The sequence below is a fragment of the Lepidochelys kempii genome, chromosome 1, assembly GCF_965140265.1.
Source record: "Lepidochelys kempii isolate rLepKem1 chromosome 1, rLepKem1.hap2, whole genome shotgun sequence".
In the NCBI taxonomy this organism is placed as follows: domain Eukaryota; kingdom Metazoa; phylum Chordata; order Testudines; family Cheloniidae; genus Lepidochelys; species Lepidochelys kempii.
Window position 1 is genome coordinate 200,763,499 of NC_133256.1, and position 17,925 is coordinate 200,781,423.

Below are 17,925 nucleotides of genomic sequence, written 5' to 3' on the forward strand. Positions count from 1 at the left end.
TCAAACCCCATTACCCCACACCCTCCAAACCTCACTATCACTGGGTTGAGGAAACATCTGTCACAGTTTAGGGCATGATTCCCCCTCCATGGTCTAGCAAGGGTACCCAAGCTAGGCTCCTGCCTTCACAGCCATCAGTCTCTTTGGTGGAGACCTGCATCTCTCTCCCTTCTGATTAGGGTTTTTCCAGGCTGCACAGTTCCCTGTCCATGCTGTGACGTTCCCAGCAAGCCAGACAGCATAAACTGGCCTTTGTCTCTGCTGTGTTTTCTCCTCTGAGGCTATGAACAATTGTCCACCATTATAAATTATCACACAACTCTTTCTAAGCAAGCACATTTATTCTTAAGGTGAAAGCATTACAGAGAAAACATATTAAAACAATAAAAGAATTTACACACATGCTAGCAAGCTTACCAGAGATCACCACAACTCCAACAAGAGCTCTGGTAAGTGATCAGTCCTTCACACCCACAGAGGGGTTCTTCTGTGATTACAATTTCATAACAGCTTTTGCTCAGAGCAAGAACACACATGAATAAGTCAGTATGTCCTTTATACAACTTGGGTCTTTGATATTCAGATTCCAGGAACTGGTAATCAGCAGACAATGGTTCTCTCCTCGGGGCGTAGCTGCAAATGGTTGGGTCCAGAGGTGGAAACTTACATTCACCTTCCCCCAGGTATTTCCTAGAAAACACACTTAACTTTTGTTTATCCAAAAAGTTCCTTGTTGTTTAAAACAGTCATTTGAAGCTGAATTCATTCCCAAGGTTTGCATTGACCATGTTTTCCCCTCAAAGAAGTTACATCCAATCCCACAATAATAAATAAACTTTGCATTCAGTACAATGGACTCCAAAGATACTTAAACTTGGTTCAATAAGGTTTTTCAAGGATATTGCAGGAAATTGCTCAAACTGTCACAACATCCCCTGAGAACACCATGCACTTGGAAAAAACTCAAAAACCATGCACTGGAAGGAAGCCCACTGCTTGACTGGTAACACAATTAATGGAGAAGAAGAAAATAAGAACCTGAAACTCCTGATGCTGAATGCAAAGTCACCCATCAACAGAACCAGCACCATCCAAGATCTCCTTTTGGATGAGCCTTGCTGGCATCACTGGGACATGGTTCAATGCCACCTGCAACCCTACACTAGGATAGCTAGTCCCTACAGGACACTCCATATGTCAAAAACTAAGACAGACCCCAGAATGCACCAGGAACAGCAAAGAAGAAGTACAACAACAGTCCTGTTGCCCTCCAGCCTAGGGTGCAGAAGACGTTCCAGTCTGGAAACAGAAACACTTGAGTGCATCTATATGGTCTGTAAGGCAAAGGACAAGAAGAAACTAGGACTCCTAGTAGGGTACAGGCCTCCAGTTGGAAACCCTGTCAACTTACTGGAGGAACTTGCAGAGCTCTTGATCAGCAGAGTACTGGAATCCCCCAGATTCCTTGTCCTCAGTGATCTCATCCTCCACATAGACAGGGCTACTGATACAACTGTATTTTATCTCACGGCTTATGTGAGATTCTGCTAGGCAGTCTCTGGATCCACACATGCAACCGCACATACGCTGGACATTATCTTCAGCCTAGGACTGGATATTGGAGAGGTCACCAACATACCACTCTCTTGTCTCATCACTGCCTCCTCCAAGCAGAGATCAGAGCCTTCCCTCCTTCCTGCCAGGACAGTGAGCAACCAAAGCTGGTCCACCCGCTCCTGCCCCCAAAGACTCATGAAGTACCTTGGTTTTCATCTCACCCTAGAAGAACAAGACACCCAACTACAAGGCTAAGGTGCCAATGAGTTAGTACAGCAATACAATCGCCTGCTGTCCACTACCACTGGCCACAAGCCATCCACTCCCTCCAACAATGACTGAATGGCCATGGACACAGGTAAAATCTCCATGCTCATACTGATGGATCTCTCTGCAGCTTCGATACAGCGTACAACAAGGAATAGACAGATTATTTTACCTCGATATTTGGCACTGGTATGATCTCTGCTGGAATACTGTGTGCAGTTCTGGTGCCCAGAATTCAAGAAGGATATTGATAAATTGGAGAGGGTTCAGAGAAGAGCCACAAAAATGATTAAAGGATTTTTTTTAAAGGAAGCCTTATGGAGATAAGCTAAATAGATGGAGCTCTTTGAGTCTAACAAAGAGAGGGTTAATGGGTGACTTGATTACATTTAATAAATATCTAAATGGGGAACAAATATTTAATAATGGGCTCTTTAATCTAGCAAACAAAGTGACTGGAAGTTGAAGCTAGACAAATTCAGACTGGAAATAAGGCTTATTATTTTAACAGTGAGAGTAATTAGAACAATTAACCAAGGGTTGTGGTGGATCCTCCATCATTGACAATTTGTAAATCATTTAAAGACTGGATGTTTTTCTAAAAGATCTGCTCTAGGAATTATTGTGGGGAAGTTCTATGGCCTGTGTTTAGACAGGAGATCAGACTAGGTGATCCTTCTGGACTTCGAATCTATTACTCTAGGTACTGCTACAAACACCTATGTGACATAACAGGGGTAGGTGGCTCAGCACTAGAATAGCTCCAACAGAACTCAGAGTAAAGATGAATAGCTGCTTCTCCTTTACAATATCTACATGAGTCCACTGGGAGAGATGTGAGATGCCATGGGCTTGGCTGCGAACAGCATGCCAATGCCATTAAGCTGCATATCTCATTCTCTACTGATGCTACTAGAATGTCTACAGGAAATGAGCTATTGGCTAAAGACCAACTGGCTCATCTGAACCCATGCAAGACTGAAGAGATGCTGACTGGAAGGGAAAACACTTTGACAAGCTTGTCAATACCTTGTCTCCACCTTTTGCCGAAGGCACACAGCCCCCATTCATCAAAGTGGCATGAAGCCTCTGGGTCTTGTTTGACTCCTCACTAAGTTTGGCTGATCAGGTAGCACCAGTATCTAAAAATGCCTTGTCCCTCTTACAGCTAGCTGGGAAACATCATCCCTTTTTGTACAAGGACCTGGACACACTGATCCCTGTGTTTGTCATCTCCAGCCTGTATTTCTGACACTCATTGTACCGGAAGCTGAATCTGAAGACGGTGTGCTAGCACCAGTCGGTTCAGAATGCAGCTGCCCGCCCTCTCCATGTCTCAGGCCTCAGTGAGCACACCAGGGCTGTGCCAAAACCCCACCCCTGGCACCCAGTCATTTCCCAAAGCCACTGTATGGCCTTGGTCCTAATTTTCAAAGCAATTAATTGATCAAGCCCCAGGTGCATCAAAGATTGAATTCCAGTCTATGAGCTACCCCCAACAGCTCTGCTCCTTTTGAGAACTGCATTGTCCCAGAGCCCAGAATGAAGCATATGAGAACTGGGGACACAGCATCTGGCTATGGAACAGCATGGGGGAAGCTCGCTGGCTGCTCTCCATGCTGCACTTTTTCTATGGATAGGGTCCTTTAGCCTGAACCAGGGCTGCCAGGCTGCCCTCTTGCACAAGCGCTACAGTCACTTCAAAAAAAAAAAAAAGAGAGAGAGAGAGAGAGAGCAAAGTACTTTAGATACACCCACCCACAGATATATGCTGCAGCAGGTTCATTCAGCACGGCTATGTGGCTGTGTGTGCCATGGGCGGGGGAGCCTGTTCTGTGACAACACAGTACATTGAGCTAATACCCATCCCTTGGCATCTGCAGCCCTTGCCAGTTGATGTATATTTTTATAGTACTTTCAGATCTACTGAATGAAGCTCCATGAACCTCCAGTCTGATTCCCTCAGTGAGGTGGTTCAGTATCATTATGCCTGTTCTATGTGGGGTGCAAACTGTACTTGAACCTTCAGACCATGCTCTGGGGTCATGCTTGACCATGCTTGAACCTTGGTCATGCTCTGTGGGATAAATGCTTCCTCGGCATAAGTGCACTGAAAGCAGCAGTGTTACAGCCAGATGACAGTGGCCCATTCTGCAGCTGCACAAGGTTTCTGTTCCTCAATGCATCTTCTTACTTGAAAGATGCTCCCCTACCGCTTTCCAAGACAGTAAGCCACCAGGCTTCCCCTTCAAGTACCATATACAGCATCCCTGAAACAAGCGTCATTGCTGATTTTGCTGCTGCACCAACCGAGGAAGGTGCTACCTTCCCAGAGGCTGCAGTTGCCTATGGGAAATGGTGTGAGGGGAGACTCTCCATTGACAAGGGGGGCCCCTGCTGCCTGTAAAGCAATTCCCTGATGGGTGTGAATGGCTCAGTTCTGGCACCTGTTTCAGGGCAGAATGTGTTGGTTTGCCAAGGGCGAGCGAACATACTGACAACACAGAGCAGTAAATAGGAGTGAAAAAGCAACCTGCCAGCAATAGCTTAGCCAGTGCCCCTCAGCTGTCGGGTGTAGTGCCATATATGTGCATGTGGGAGGGATGGCAGTGGAGGGAATGAGGGGAGTCAGTTCTTCCCTTGCCCAAGGAAGCAGAGTGTTTGTAAATGTGGTTGTATCAGGGTTAACGCCACACATTCACAAAGAGTATCTCTCCGTTTTCCCCTCCCCTTCCCCTCTCCTGATCTCTCTGGAGAGATTCCCCTCAGCCAAAGTTGGAGGGTTTCCATGGCAACCAGGCAGCTGGTGTCTAGACACTGTGAGAGATGCCTTGCAATTGAGCTGCAATTCTAGGTATACCCCCCCACCTTTTCCTTTCCATTTACTGCACACGTGAATGTCCAACGGTGGAATGGAGTTTCCTTTCCACAGGCTGTGGGGTATGTGGGGAGAATCCCAAAGCCACCTTCTCCTCAGCTTGAGGAAACAAGAAGGCAGCTGCAGCAACAGAGACAGATCTGATTGTCCTCTGAGGATTTAGCTGGGTCAGAAAATGTGAAGCAGCGGACAATCTGGTCTGCTAGGACCAACAGCATTGTCCCTTTCTTCTACCTGCCCAGCTCAGAGTCTCGGCTGATATGGGGCTGAACACAACATGGAGAGGAGAATCAGGATTGGGAGACCCAAAGTGGAATGACTGTTAGTGATATGTGATTGATTGCTACCTTCCCTGAAGACCTGACCTTCCCCTTCCCTCCCCATCTCTGCCCTGGGACTCCCTCCCCCAGCATGCTCCATGACCTCCTTACCTGTGAAAGCTTCTAAGAACCAATTCAAGGAGCTGCAATTTTCTACTCCCCCATCCACTCCTTTCTGATGTCCTCCGGGCTATCTGGGCATCACTGCCATCTGCTGCTGCATGTGCCAGGGGATGGAGACCCCCTGGTGTGATCACTAAGGATGCTCTGAGCTCACTGGCTCTGTGATGTCACCAGGCTCCCTGCGTGGAGGGGAACTCACGATACTCCAGAGGGGAGCCTGAGCCAAGATGGAACTGCAGAGGACGCGGTGGAGAGCTACCAGCCCCACACACCTTTCCCCCTCATTTATAAGTGTGAAGTTACAAGAAAGGAATAGTATGAGTAAACAGGTAGTTTTTATACATCATCAAGAATTATACTTACATACATCTGTTTATAGGAAAGGACAGACACTTCCCCCCAAAAAGCTGCTTTATTGTTCCCTTTCAACTGAGAAGGTGCTGTGGGCCAGCATATCAGAGAATTGTGAAGCATAGCAGGAAACACTCCCCATGGAGAGAGACCCATGATAGATTCTGTTTCCACTCTCTCCAGTATTCAACGGGCCTGCAAAGGTCACTTAGTGAAGCAGACTGGTCCTTCAAAGGGATAGTGGTTTCCATGGAGCTCTTAACCTGCTACGTGATGTATGAGGCGTTTCAGTGGAGGGGGACTGGGCCAAGGATGCATTTTAGACAGAGATGGGGAACGGAGAATGGTATCTGCAGTGGCTCTGAGCCTGAAATGGGTTCCATTTCAACAGTCTCAGACTTACCATACTCTGCCTGGAATCAGCTTCTGAGTGGCTGGATCGATGATGGATGGATTTGGATAGATGGATCCAAGCTGAGAAGTTCAGCTCTGGATCCAAACATCATCACAGCTTGGAGTGGCTGAGATCCTGGGTTTTGACTGGGGCCCATCTCTAATCCAGAGCTTCCAAAATTCTGAAAAAATATAATTTAAATTGAGCTGCCTCTGGGGTGGAACATGGCTGCCGATAGCAGTGCAGTACGACCCTGAACAACACTTGAGAGCAGTGAAGGACTCCGGGAGGGGGGAAGGTAGACCACCATTGTGGTTCCCTGAGGCTGGGGCCATAGCAGAGGTAAAGGTGAATGCAGGCTGTTTGCATGTGGAATACTGTAATATAAGGAATGAGACAATAGTTTCTGAGCGAGGAGCATGAGCAGTAATTCTGAAAACCGTGGAAAAGCGACTAAGGCAAAATCCCTGAGTCGGCTGTATTGAACTCAAAAGTGTTTGTGTAACTTCTTTTCTCTTGGTGTTGTCTGTGACAATTTAAAGATCTGTAAGATAACAGAAAGGAAAAACAAAACAAAACCAAAGCCACCAGCCACAAAAAAATGAGCATTGGAGAGGTTACTACTACTATGGTCACGTGTAGAGCTCTGCTCCAATTTAATTAATCTTGGCAAGTCAAATGGAGCTGGGCAGGTCCCAAGAGGCAACGTTTACCCAGAAATCCACTCAACCTAATTTCACTAATGTAGGGCAGTGGAGGGACTTGGAGCGGGGCCTGCAAGCTCAGCCATTAGAATGTGGCGTAGGCGAAAGCAGCTGGAAGTGCCACCATCCAATGAAACTGCTGTCTGCCTGCCTAGCTCAGCTTTCTAGCAACTGTAGCTGCCTATGTTCAAGGCGCTCACTTGCCAGTGGGGTTCTCAGACACAGTTCTCACCCCTTCCAGGAGATAAATGGAGCACTGAAAGGCAGGAGATTTTTCTGAGTTCATTTCAGCAGGGCTCCGTAATTCAGTTCCATGCCTTATGCTACCTAGCACAAAACCTGGAGGGTCTAATCCAGAGAGGCGATGAGCACTTACCACTGCCAGCTGAATTTAATAGGGATGTAGGTTCTCAGCCCCTCTCAGAATCAGGCCCAAAGTCCACACCAGGAGGGCTCAGAAATATACTTTAGCTTCAATCTACCAAACAACTCCATAGTTTAATACCGGTGCAAATGCACAGTGTCAATTTAATGCCTCATGCGAGGGCTCTGAGGTGGCCCGGTGGGTTTCTGAACCAGGTTTTCTCCTCCAAAATCCAGGATTAAAATGAGAGTGGTTGCATCTCAGCTGAATCTTGAGTCTGACATTTGTCCCTATCCCAGAATCACCACACATATGGGAATAATTCAAAAAGGCCACTCCTTCTTTGTCCTCCCTTGCTTTATTTTTTTGCATATTCCAAGCCCCTTCAGCTTCATGTCACTGCCATTCCTGTTTCTTCTCAATCTCCTGGTGACTCCTATTCCATGTTCTGACATACCCCAGCGCCTCTCCTCTCATTTTCTGGGTTCTGGGGCTCCATTTGCTGTCTGTACATAGCCAGCCTCTCCTGCTCCAGCTGATGGCCTCTCCTGCCACATCTCTAGCTATCTGAGCTTCTCCTGCTCTAGCTCCATGTATCTCAGACTCACCAGCCTGTTTCCAAATAAACCAATGCCTCTTCCTTGTTCCAACTCCACCCACAAAAATGGAGAGGTGGGGTTATGGGAGAAGGTCTCACAATGTCAATGCACTGAATCTTAGCAAACCTGGCAGGAGCAGGTGCGGCAGCTTCTGCGAGGGTGGAAAGTTGGCCATCCAAAAGAAGCTGCATCTGGTGCATTTCAATTTTGAAAAAGAGAAGGAAAATGTTGGCTGAATGGGCCTGATTCTCCCTTACCTTGCATCTTGTATCACTATTTATGCCTATACAATGAGAGTACAACATGGGTGTCAAATACCACCGCCTGTGTTGCTGACAGGCAAATTACACATCCATGCTGCACCAATGTAAAGGACAACCCAAGGTGCAAGGGAGTGGAAAATTAGGCCCAATCTCAAGAAAAGCCTTCTGACAAGTGACAGCTAATAGAGAACTGTCTAGTGGTCTCCTAAGGAAAGGGGTGGAAGCTCCTTTGTGTGGGACATTTAAAGGTAGACTGGAGAATCCCTGGAGAATACATGCCCAGGAACAAGCTTGCACTAGCGAGAGAGGCTATTTTACATACTTTTAGGAGTCAGATCCTAAGCTGGTATAAATTAGTACTGAAATCAATGGAGCTACATCAAATTACAGCAGCTGAGGATCTGTCCCTAGGTCTTTTCCAGCTTTGATGTCTATCTAGGATTCTGTGATGTTGCATTTCTGTGCTTTGAACCTGTTTTGCACACAATTGTATATCCTTGTGCTGTCACCTGTGATTGAACCTCATTGCTGACCAGTAGGTTCTGATTTTTCACTGTCCTCAAATTCAGTGAGACACTGCCACAGCTGTTAAGCAAAAAACACATCCCAGCAGCTGGGGCACATGTGCTCAGAACACTTCCCCTCCCAGATGCTCCCTGCTCACATCCAAGCAAGAGAGAGACAGATAACTGAATTTTGCTTGCTAATACTCTTCATGGAGCAGGTTTCTCATTTATTTATGTGAATTCAGTGTTGGTAAAAGGTACCTGGTACTGCGCTGGTGACTGAAGCCTTGATCCCCTTGTCCAGCTGAGCTGTGCTTGGTGCAGGGCCCGAGTGGGTGACAAAGGTGGCTTTATGTCACTTTTGTGGCTTCCTGATTCCAGACTGGGCCAGGTCAGTCCCAGCCTAAGTTAGAGCAGTCATGAGGCCAGGCTGTCAATAAAGTCCCTATGGCTCTGCCTATGACCCTGATACTGGGTGAAGTGAAGTGGGGATAGTGTTGAGCCACCACCCAAGTTCCATGCCACCTGAGGATTCCCCTATGCCAGGAGTATGCCAGGAGTGAGATCTGCCAGCTTTTCAGCCCCTTTGTCCCACTAGAGCAGGGGTGGGAAAACTACGGCCCACGGGCTGGATCTGGCCTGCCAGGTGTTTTAAGCCAGCCCTCGAGCTCCCACTGGGGAGCAGGGTCTGGGGCTTGCCCAGCTCTGGTACTCCAGCCAGGGCGCAGGGTTGGGGGCCGCTCCACGCGACTCCTGGAAGCTGAGGCATGGCCCTCCTCTGGCTCCTATGTGCTCTAATGGCCCCTTACGGCGCTCCAATGGGAGCTGCAAGGGCGGTGTCTGTGGATGGGGCAGCGCGCAGAGCTGCCAGGCCGCGTCTCCGCATAGGAGCCGGAAAAGGGACATGCTGCTGCTTCCGGGTGGTGCTTGAGGCAAGCGCCACCCGGAGCCTGCACCCCTGAGCCTCTCTCTGTTCCCCTACCCCCTGCCCCAGCCCTGATCCCCGTCCTGCCCTCTGAACCCCTTGGTCCCAGCCCAAAGCACTCTCCTATACCCCAAACTCCTCATCCCCAGCCCCACCCCAGAGCCTGCACCCCCAGCCAGAGCCCTCACCCCACCCCACATCCCACTCTCCCACCCCAGAGCCCGCACCCCCAACCAGAGCCCTCACCCCCTCCTGCACCCGAACCCCAATTTTGTGAGTATTCTTGCCCCGCCATACAATTTATATTCCCAGATGTGGCCCTCGTGTCAGAAAGTTTGCCCACCCCTGCACTAGAGCAATGCAAAGGGGCCATAGTGTGGCAGAACATTGTGCCCTGAAGCTTTCTGTTTATCCACTGAGCAAGATCAGCACAAGGCAGCATTAGTGTGAGCTTCCATGCACTGCTCTGAGCCTGCCAGTACCCCACATTTAGAGCCTGGTATTGCATTTCTTGACCACGCAAAACTGGTCAATGAAGCCCATAGGTGTTTTAAGTGACCCCTAAGGCTTCAGGACCAGGGCCTTAATTGCTAAGGTAAGTAGAGAAGTGTTATGGCCTAGCGGACTGAGCATGGGGATTGACACGAATTCTAAACCTGGCTCTGATACTGTGCAGCCTGGACTAGTCATGTGAACCATTCCATGCCTCAGTTTCCCCATCTCTGTAAAACTGAGTTAATTTTTACTTACCTCTCTGGGGAATTGATTAAGTTAATGTTGGCACAGCACTATATAAGTTTTCACTGTACATAAGTCCAATGCAGAACAAAATTCTAGGGGTAGTTATGTTGTTTGAACTGGTTCACCCACCCCTAGCTTTGAGTGTGTGTGTACGCACGCATGCTTCATTCACCCATCCTGTGTATGCTTGTAAGAAAATCTGTAGACGGCTTTGTTTCAGGAGGCTCAGATAAGCCCTTGCAGAGTCTACACCGCTAGCAGATAAAGATATTCTTGTGGCTAAAACTCACCCCTAGGTGTTAGCAATCCTGGGTTCTATTTCCCTTTCCCATTGTGTGACCATGGGAAAATCACATCTTTACTTTGTGCTGCTGTTTCTCCATCATAAAACCCTCAGGTAGCCAGCACTAGAGATGAGTGTGTGTGCGGGGGGACGGACGGACCCCACCAACATAATATTGTTGTAGCTGCAAGAAAGTTTAGTAAAACCATTAAGATCACTTGACCTGTTTGGGCTCCCCAACACTGCGTGCATCCCATTTAAATCAGCAGCCTATTTCACTCCCTGTTAATGGTTGCAGTTGTACTAATTAATGCAAGAGAGGCCTTGCGAAGCTGTTGGATTTTGTTGCTTAGGAGCAGGAGAAAGCAAACATGTATGTGCTTCTGCTGGCTGGAAGTCTGCAGCCCCAGGGACTTAGGCAGGGTTACTGGGCCAAGGTGCTGCCCAGCAGATATTTTTGGGGGGAACTATTACAGTAGGAACTCATTGTGACACCTGGGTTGGGGGTCCAAGCAACATAAGTGCAATAAAAGCACTTAATTGGCACACGAGGCAGGGGGTTTGCACACATTTTAAAAGGCATCCTTAGGGACATAGGGTTAGGGAAGGTATTTAAAAGAGCTAGGTTAAGGGGTCTTGGCTGTTTGCCAAGGTTGGTAGTAAAAGCATGTCTGCCATCTGACGGCACTGAATAGCTTAGCAAAACTGTCCAATTCCTATGACTATCCACATGCCAAGAGGCATCCTCATTGATGCTCGGCAAGGAGTCCTAGTCCAGTGCAAGAACTGAATGGGCTACATGTGACCAAACTCCCCTTCACAGGATAGTCACTGCATTTCAGTGCTGAGGCACATCAGTGGGGCCAGAGGCAGGAGAGGAGAGGGTTTGCCCTGCCACTGCCCTTTCTGTGCTTCTTGCACTGCTAAACCAAGCACTTTAGCTTGCAGCGGTGTCAATTCACTACCTTTCACCAGCATTACACTGATATGAATGTTTTTAAAGAAACATAACCAACCCTATACACACTGAGGGACAGTCCTGAAGTCAACCATTAGGACAAGTGGTCCTGATTCTCCGCTCCATTGTGTCTTGTGTGGTCAGTTACCGCTGTGCAAAGCAGACCAGATTCTCCAGTGCATTACGGCAGCTTTGTGTCACAAACCACAAAAATGCAGAGTTGGCTTTATAGCCCCAGTGAGCCCCTAGGCTCAGACAAGATGCCTGGGTTTCAGGGATGCTTTAGCAACAGTTCAGTCAGGTCCCATACTGCAGGTGAATGGGCTGGATGACCCAAAAGAGGGTCCATTCCAACTCAAATCATACCACTTCCATCTACTTTGTCTTGTCCATTCCCCCCATCCCCCGGCCCATTTCCTGATCTCTTGTCTAATACGTGTCTAGAATGTCACTGGTTAAAGTATTTTACTTTAACATTTCATGTGAACTGAGAGCTGGTAAAAGTTGTCTGTTGGTCTTGAAGTATGACGGCCTCCAGCCACAGAACTGGCACAGCTCCAGGCAGATGTATCCTTATGGAAAAGACCTGGAGGAGGGATTAGAGAATGAGAACCCTTCTATAACTTCTTATAGCATTTAATAGAAAACTAGCTCCCTGCTGTAGAATTCGGTACTTTTTAAAAAAAAACCATAGATATAGGTTCCTGTTTGCTATTCAATTCTATAGGGTTCTCGAATAATTTCTGCAGAACTCTATCATATGTATAGAGAACCTTGGCCTCATCCCTATAAAAATCGATAGGACTTTTCCATGTGGATAATGTACACTTCTAAACACTTAGGAGTGAGTGAAGAGTGAACCTATTTAAGAGTAGACTGGGGAAAAAACATTAGCTAATGTATAGAAGGAAACAACCTGCAACTGGCTCTAGGGGTAGGGCAGGGATTTAGGATAAACTAGGTGATCTAACAGGTGTGTTGCCTCTCTACAATTGTATTTGTATGGTTGAATCACTCCTTTAGCCTTTCTGATCTGGCTCCCTAATTCAGAAGGTTAATTAATCATGGTGTTGGTTTGTGGGAAGCATATACCTGTCCACTAAGACCTGGATAATATAAATTCATTTCACACAGTCACCCACACGTGTGCCAGATAAGAACTGTCAGATTTTGGCCCATTTGGGAACAAGGACTTGGAGTCATTCAGGCCGCCTGCAACAAGCATGTAAAAAGTACACTATAGCTCAGGCAACTAACCCTCACCTCTCTCTTTCCCCACTAGATGCTGTAGAAGAAACCAAACCTACTGAAAGTGCCCAGCAGGAAGAGGTGAAAGAAGACGAGAACAAGGCGGACCAAGAAAATGCCTGAACATTAAGAAATGACTCCCCACTGCCCCTCCCTCCCTCCCCCTTTCCTGTATCCTTCTTCTCATGCCCACCCTAATCTTGATTCCCACCTCCTGCTCGCCCCTGTGGGCCTGTCCGTCCCTCCCCCATCCCACTTAAACCCTTTTTCTCTCTGTGTGGCAAACATTTAAAGAAAAAAAAGCAAAAAAAAAAAAAAAAGCAGGAAAAATCCCAGTCGAACAGTGTGGCTTAAACATTTCTTTGTTTCTTGGTGTTGTTATGGCGAGTTGTTTGGTAATGATGATGATCCAATCATTTTGGGAAAATTCTTGCACTGTATCAGAGTTCTTTGATCTGGCGCGTGCGTGTGTTTGTCTGCCCGCCGCGAGCGCTCTCTCTCTCTCCCTCCCGCCCTCCCTCTCTGTTCCAAGTGTGTGTGCAATGTTCCGTTCATCTGAGGAGTCCAGACTTACCGATTTAAAAACGAAAAAAAAAATCTTTTTCTTCCTTTTTCAATGTGATGGAATGAACTAAAGAGAACAAAAGAAAAACAAACAAACAAACGAAGGAAAATTAACCCCCCCGTTTGTTTTCAAAAATAAAGCAAAATGTGCCAATTAGCTTCAGGTGTGGCTCCAGGCTCCTTTTTCAAACTGAACGACGATGATAATAATAAATGAGAATAATGATCATGATACCACTGTCTTGCGTTTGTATCGCGCCTTCTGTCCTGATGGAACTTGTAGGGAGACTCTTGCTGTGGCCAACATGTCTTCTGCTCTTGTCAACACAGCACAGCAGGAGAGTGGAAATGCCAGCAGAAACTACTGAGGGTATTTCAGGAAGGCAGGCTGGTATTAGGTTGGATTTTGACCTGGGCATCAGGGTTAATGTGCTGGCTCCTGCATAAAACACACCAAAAATACCCCCGACCTACTATGGGACCCTTAGGGTTTGATCATGACAGTCACTCAACACCTCATGCTGAAGACTTTAGGATAGCTCAGGAGCGGCCTGGAGGCTCTCAGCTGCGATCCTCAGTGGTGACTGCATTAAGAAAGAAATCTGTGTTTGACTAGGAATTGACAATGTGCTCCCTCAGCAGGCCCAGTGCCATTAAAAGGAGGTGTCACCCCACAGCTCGTCCCCAAAGGAGCAGCTCTGGGGTGAGCCAGCAGCGCTCACCGGCTGCTCTCCCTTCTTGGTGCAGCAACTCCCCTGCTGCATTGTAGAGGAGGGAGGGGAGAGTAGCTCTAGCTGGTCCATGGCCTGATTCGCTGCTGGGCCCCTGGGACTGCCTGAGCCTAGGGCAGTAGTTCCAATATTTATCAGGGCCTCTTGACTTTTTAGAAATAATATGTCTGGGGGACTAGGCTGGACACTACTCAGAGACAGGCTGCTCGGTGACCGTGTGGCCAGGGCTAGAATTGGTGAGATAGTAGCCATCCAATATTACTGAGAAAGGGAAAGGCAGCGTATTTTTCAAATAAAGGGCTGCACTTTTTCAGGTCCAGCTCTAATCAGGGCCTAGGTTTATGGTCTCATCTCCAGCAGCACAGTGCATCCTAGCAGCCGGCTAAGGGACTGATTTGGCACAGACCCAGAAGCGAGAGGCACCACATCCTGAGTTACCAGTGCCACTTCCTGCCCTGGGTTTCCCTTGGCGATCACCAGCTGCGTACTCCTTCGGGCCAGCCTTTCTTAATGGATGAGATCTGGCAGGCTCATCGCCCCAAGCAGCGTGGCTGTCAGTATCTGCTGTTCTCTTTATGAGTTGTAAGAGAGAACAATTTAAATGTGTCACTGAAACATCTTTTTACAGCCCCTTCTGTAAAAGCTCTTTTAAGACTGTAGTAACACCTCAGAGTGGTGCACTTTCACTGTCCTGGTTATTGTCACCGGCTCCCCCATCGCTCTTACTGTGGCTTCTTGGCAACACTAGATAACCATGGTGCCCCATGCTCTTATTGTGTAATATTGCCTTTGACAGGAGATGGAATAACTGGCCTCACAGCTGTAACACCAAAAGAAAGGCTCCATCTGGCTCTGGATACTCTGCTACCCACAATACACGTGCCACTGGCTGCCTCATGCAGTGACAGAAGCAACGGCTTCAGAAGAATGGCTCACCGCTCCTCTTCTGTTTGTTACCAAGAAGGAACGCATGTCCCTTCACCATCTTTTCCTATAACCCTGAGGTAAACCCAGTGGTGAGCTGGAGCCGGTTCACACCAGTTCGCTAGAACCGGTTGTTAAATTTAAAGGAGGACTTGTGGCACCTTAGAGACTAACCAATTTATTTGAGCATAAGCTGTAGCTCACGAAAGCTTATGCTCAAATAAATTGGTTAGTCTCTAAGGTGCCACAAGTCCTCCTTTTCTTTTTGCAAATACAGACTAACACGGCTGTTACTCTGAAACTTGTTAAATTTAGAAGCCCTTTTAGAACTGGTTGTTGCACAAGGGACAACCGGTTCTAAAAGGGCTTCTAAATTTAACTGGCCAAAAGTGGTGCCTTAGGTGCTGACTCCACGGGTGCTCCAGCCCTGGAGCACCCAAGGGGAAAATTTGGTGGGTGCAGAGCACCCACCGGCAACTCCCCACCCCACCCCCGGCCCCAGCTCACCTCCGTTCCACCTCCGCCTCCTCCCCTGAATGCGCCGCCCCGCTCCGCTTCCCGCGAATCAGCTGTTCACACTAGAAGCCGGGGCAGGCTGAGAAGCAGGCGGTGGCTTCCTGCTCAGGCCCACGGAGGCGGAGGTGAGCTGGGGCAGGGGGGCGCGAGGAGGGCCGCCCACACAACAGCAGGTAACCGGGGGGGGGTCACGCAGGGGTACCGCTCCCCGCCCCAGCTCACCTCCGCCACCCTCGGCCTGAGCGGCAAGCCACCGCCTGCTTTTCAGCCCTCCCCGACTTCCCGCCGAACAGCTGATTCGCAGGAAGCTGGGGGTGAGGCGCGGAGAAGCAGAGCGGGGTGGTGGGTTCAGGGGAGGAGGCGGAGCAGAGGTGATCTGGGGCTGGGCGCGGGGTGGGGAGCTGCTGGTGGGTGCTCTGCACCCACCAATTTTTCCCATGGGTGCTCCAGCCCCGAAGCACCCAGGGAGTTGGCGCCTAAGGTGCCACTTTTGATGTGATCAGTGGGGGAGTGGCTGCTCCCCCGCTCCCTCCCTAGCTACGCTCCTCCGCCCCTAGGAGCCAGAGAGACCTGCCGGATGCTTCCTGGGAGCTGCCCCAGGTAAGCACCGCTGGGACTCCCCACCTCGCTTCCCGGCAGGTCCCTCTGGCTCTTAGGGGTGGGGTGGGCACCCACTACGGTGGCCCACGAGACCCTCCTGCCCAGTTCTGGGGGCAGTCAGGGGACAGGGGAGGAGGGTGGACAGGGCAGGGGTCCTGGGGGGCGTCAAGGAATGTGGGGGGGTTGAATGGGGCAGGAGTCCCGGGGGATGGGGGTGGGCAACGACCCCCTCATGGGGTAAGGAGGGATGCCGTTGTTAAGATTTTGGCAGCTCATCACTGGGTAAACCCAAACTCTCATACACCTATTTTAAAACAATGAACCCAGGAATAATGATAATGTAAACAACCCATCAGACAAAGAACTTCTTATAAATAAAAGACATGAGCTTAAAAAAGGTGGGTTGGGAAGAGGGCTAGGCACTTTAAAAAAAAGGAAAGGAAAACTTCATTCTCAACTCCTCCCCTATGTACAGAAGACCTGCCTTTATGTTTTGCCACACTAAAGGTTTATCTACACGTAGAGCCGGAAGGTACACCTCCAGGTATCTTTTTCCTAAAGCGAGAGCAGAGCTATAGAGTGTGTATGTCTCCTCAAGCTAGCACTTACGCCTTTGGATTGAAGTGTAGATATACCCTAAGAGATTTCATGACTTCAGGAATGATTTCTTTTCTTACATGCACTGCTGTAAATCAGGAATAACTGGTTTGAAATCAGTGGTGTTGCACTGGTGTGAGAGAAGAATTACGACTCCTGAGGTATGCCTGCACTATGATTAAAAAAACCCCAGCAGCGCTGAGGTTCAGAGCTCAGGTCAGCTGACTCAAACTCGCAGGACTCAGGCAGCAGGGCTGAACATTGCAGTGTAGACATTTGGGCTTGGGCTGGAGCCCGCGCTTTGAAACCCTCCGAGTGCGGAGTGCTAAACCAACAAGATGCCAGTTTAGATTTGGTATTGGTAAGCAGTGAGGCCTTCATGGAAGAATTGGTTTTAGGGGATAACCTTAATTGGAGTGATCATGAGCAAATTCAGTTTAAACTAACTGGAAGGGTAAACAAAAATAGATCTGCAATTAGGGTCATGATTTCAAAAGGGCAAAGTTTAAAAAATTACGGGAATTACTTAAGGAAGTAGACTGGACTGAAGAACTCAAGGATCTGAATGTGGCGGAGGCTTGGAATTACTTTAAGTCAAAGTTGCAGAAACTATTGGAAGCCTGTATCCCAAGCAAGGGAAAAAAATTCATCGGGAAATATTTCAGAGCAAGCTGGATGAGCAAGCATCTCAAACAGGTGACTAAAAGAAAGCAGAAAGTCTGTAAGCAATGGGATTAATCAGCAGGGAAAGCTACTTTTTGGAGGTCAGAAAGTACAGGGGTAACGTGAGATTTGCAAAGGGAATTAAGACCAATAGTAAAAGGTTCTATAGCCATATAAACAAAAAGAAAAGAAGGAAAGAAGAAGAAGGACCACTAAGCACTGAGTATGGGGAGGTGATTAAAGATAATGTAGGCTCAGTCCAACACCTAAATGAAAACTTTCCCTCATTTTTTAATGAGGCTATTGAAGAGCTTAGAGGTAGTGGCAGGGTGCCTGATGGCAATGAGGATATGGAGGTAGAAATTACCACATCCGAGGTGTATGTCAAACTCAAACAGATTAATGAGACTTAATTGGGCGCGGGGAAGATGATAATCTCCATCCAAGGATTTTAAAGGAACTGGCACATGAAACTGCAAGCCCAAGAGTAATGATTTTTTACTGAATCTGTAAACTTGTGGGGAAGAGGGGAGGTCGTACCCTATGACAGGAGAATTGCTAATATAGTTCCTGTTTTTAAGACGGGGAAAAAATGTGATCCAGGAAACTACAGGCCTGTTAGTTTGACCTCAATTGTATGCAAGGTCTTGGAACTAATTTTAAAGAGAAAATAGTTAAGGACATAGAGGTAAATGATAATTGGGATAAAAAAAAAGCTGGGGACTTATCAGTTGAAAGTGACAGAGGAGGAGAAAAACTCCAGTGCATTGGTCGATCACAGGATGACTATGAGCTGCTAATGTGACGTGGCTGTGAAAAAGACTAATGCGGTCTTGAGATGCATCAGGC

General features: G+C 48.1%; 1 protein-coding gene across 1 annotated transcript in view; it reads left to right on the plus strand.

Moving 5' to 3' along the window:
- Positions 1-13,277, plus strand: part of GAP43 (growth associated protein 43) — an 80,833-nt gene extending 67,556 nt beyond the window's left edge. Inside the window, exon 3 of the mRNA XM_073308879.1 lies at positions 12,516-13,277. Coding sequence (XP_073164980.1) covers positions 12,516-12,604 — 89 coding nt within the window. The 3' untranslated portion in view covers positions 12,605-13,277. The remainder of the gene's footprint in view (positions 1-12,515) is intronic.
- Positions 13,278-17,925: the final 4,648 nt, after the last annotated feature.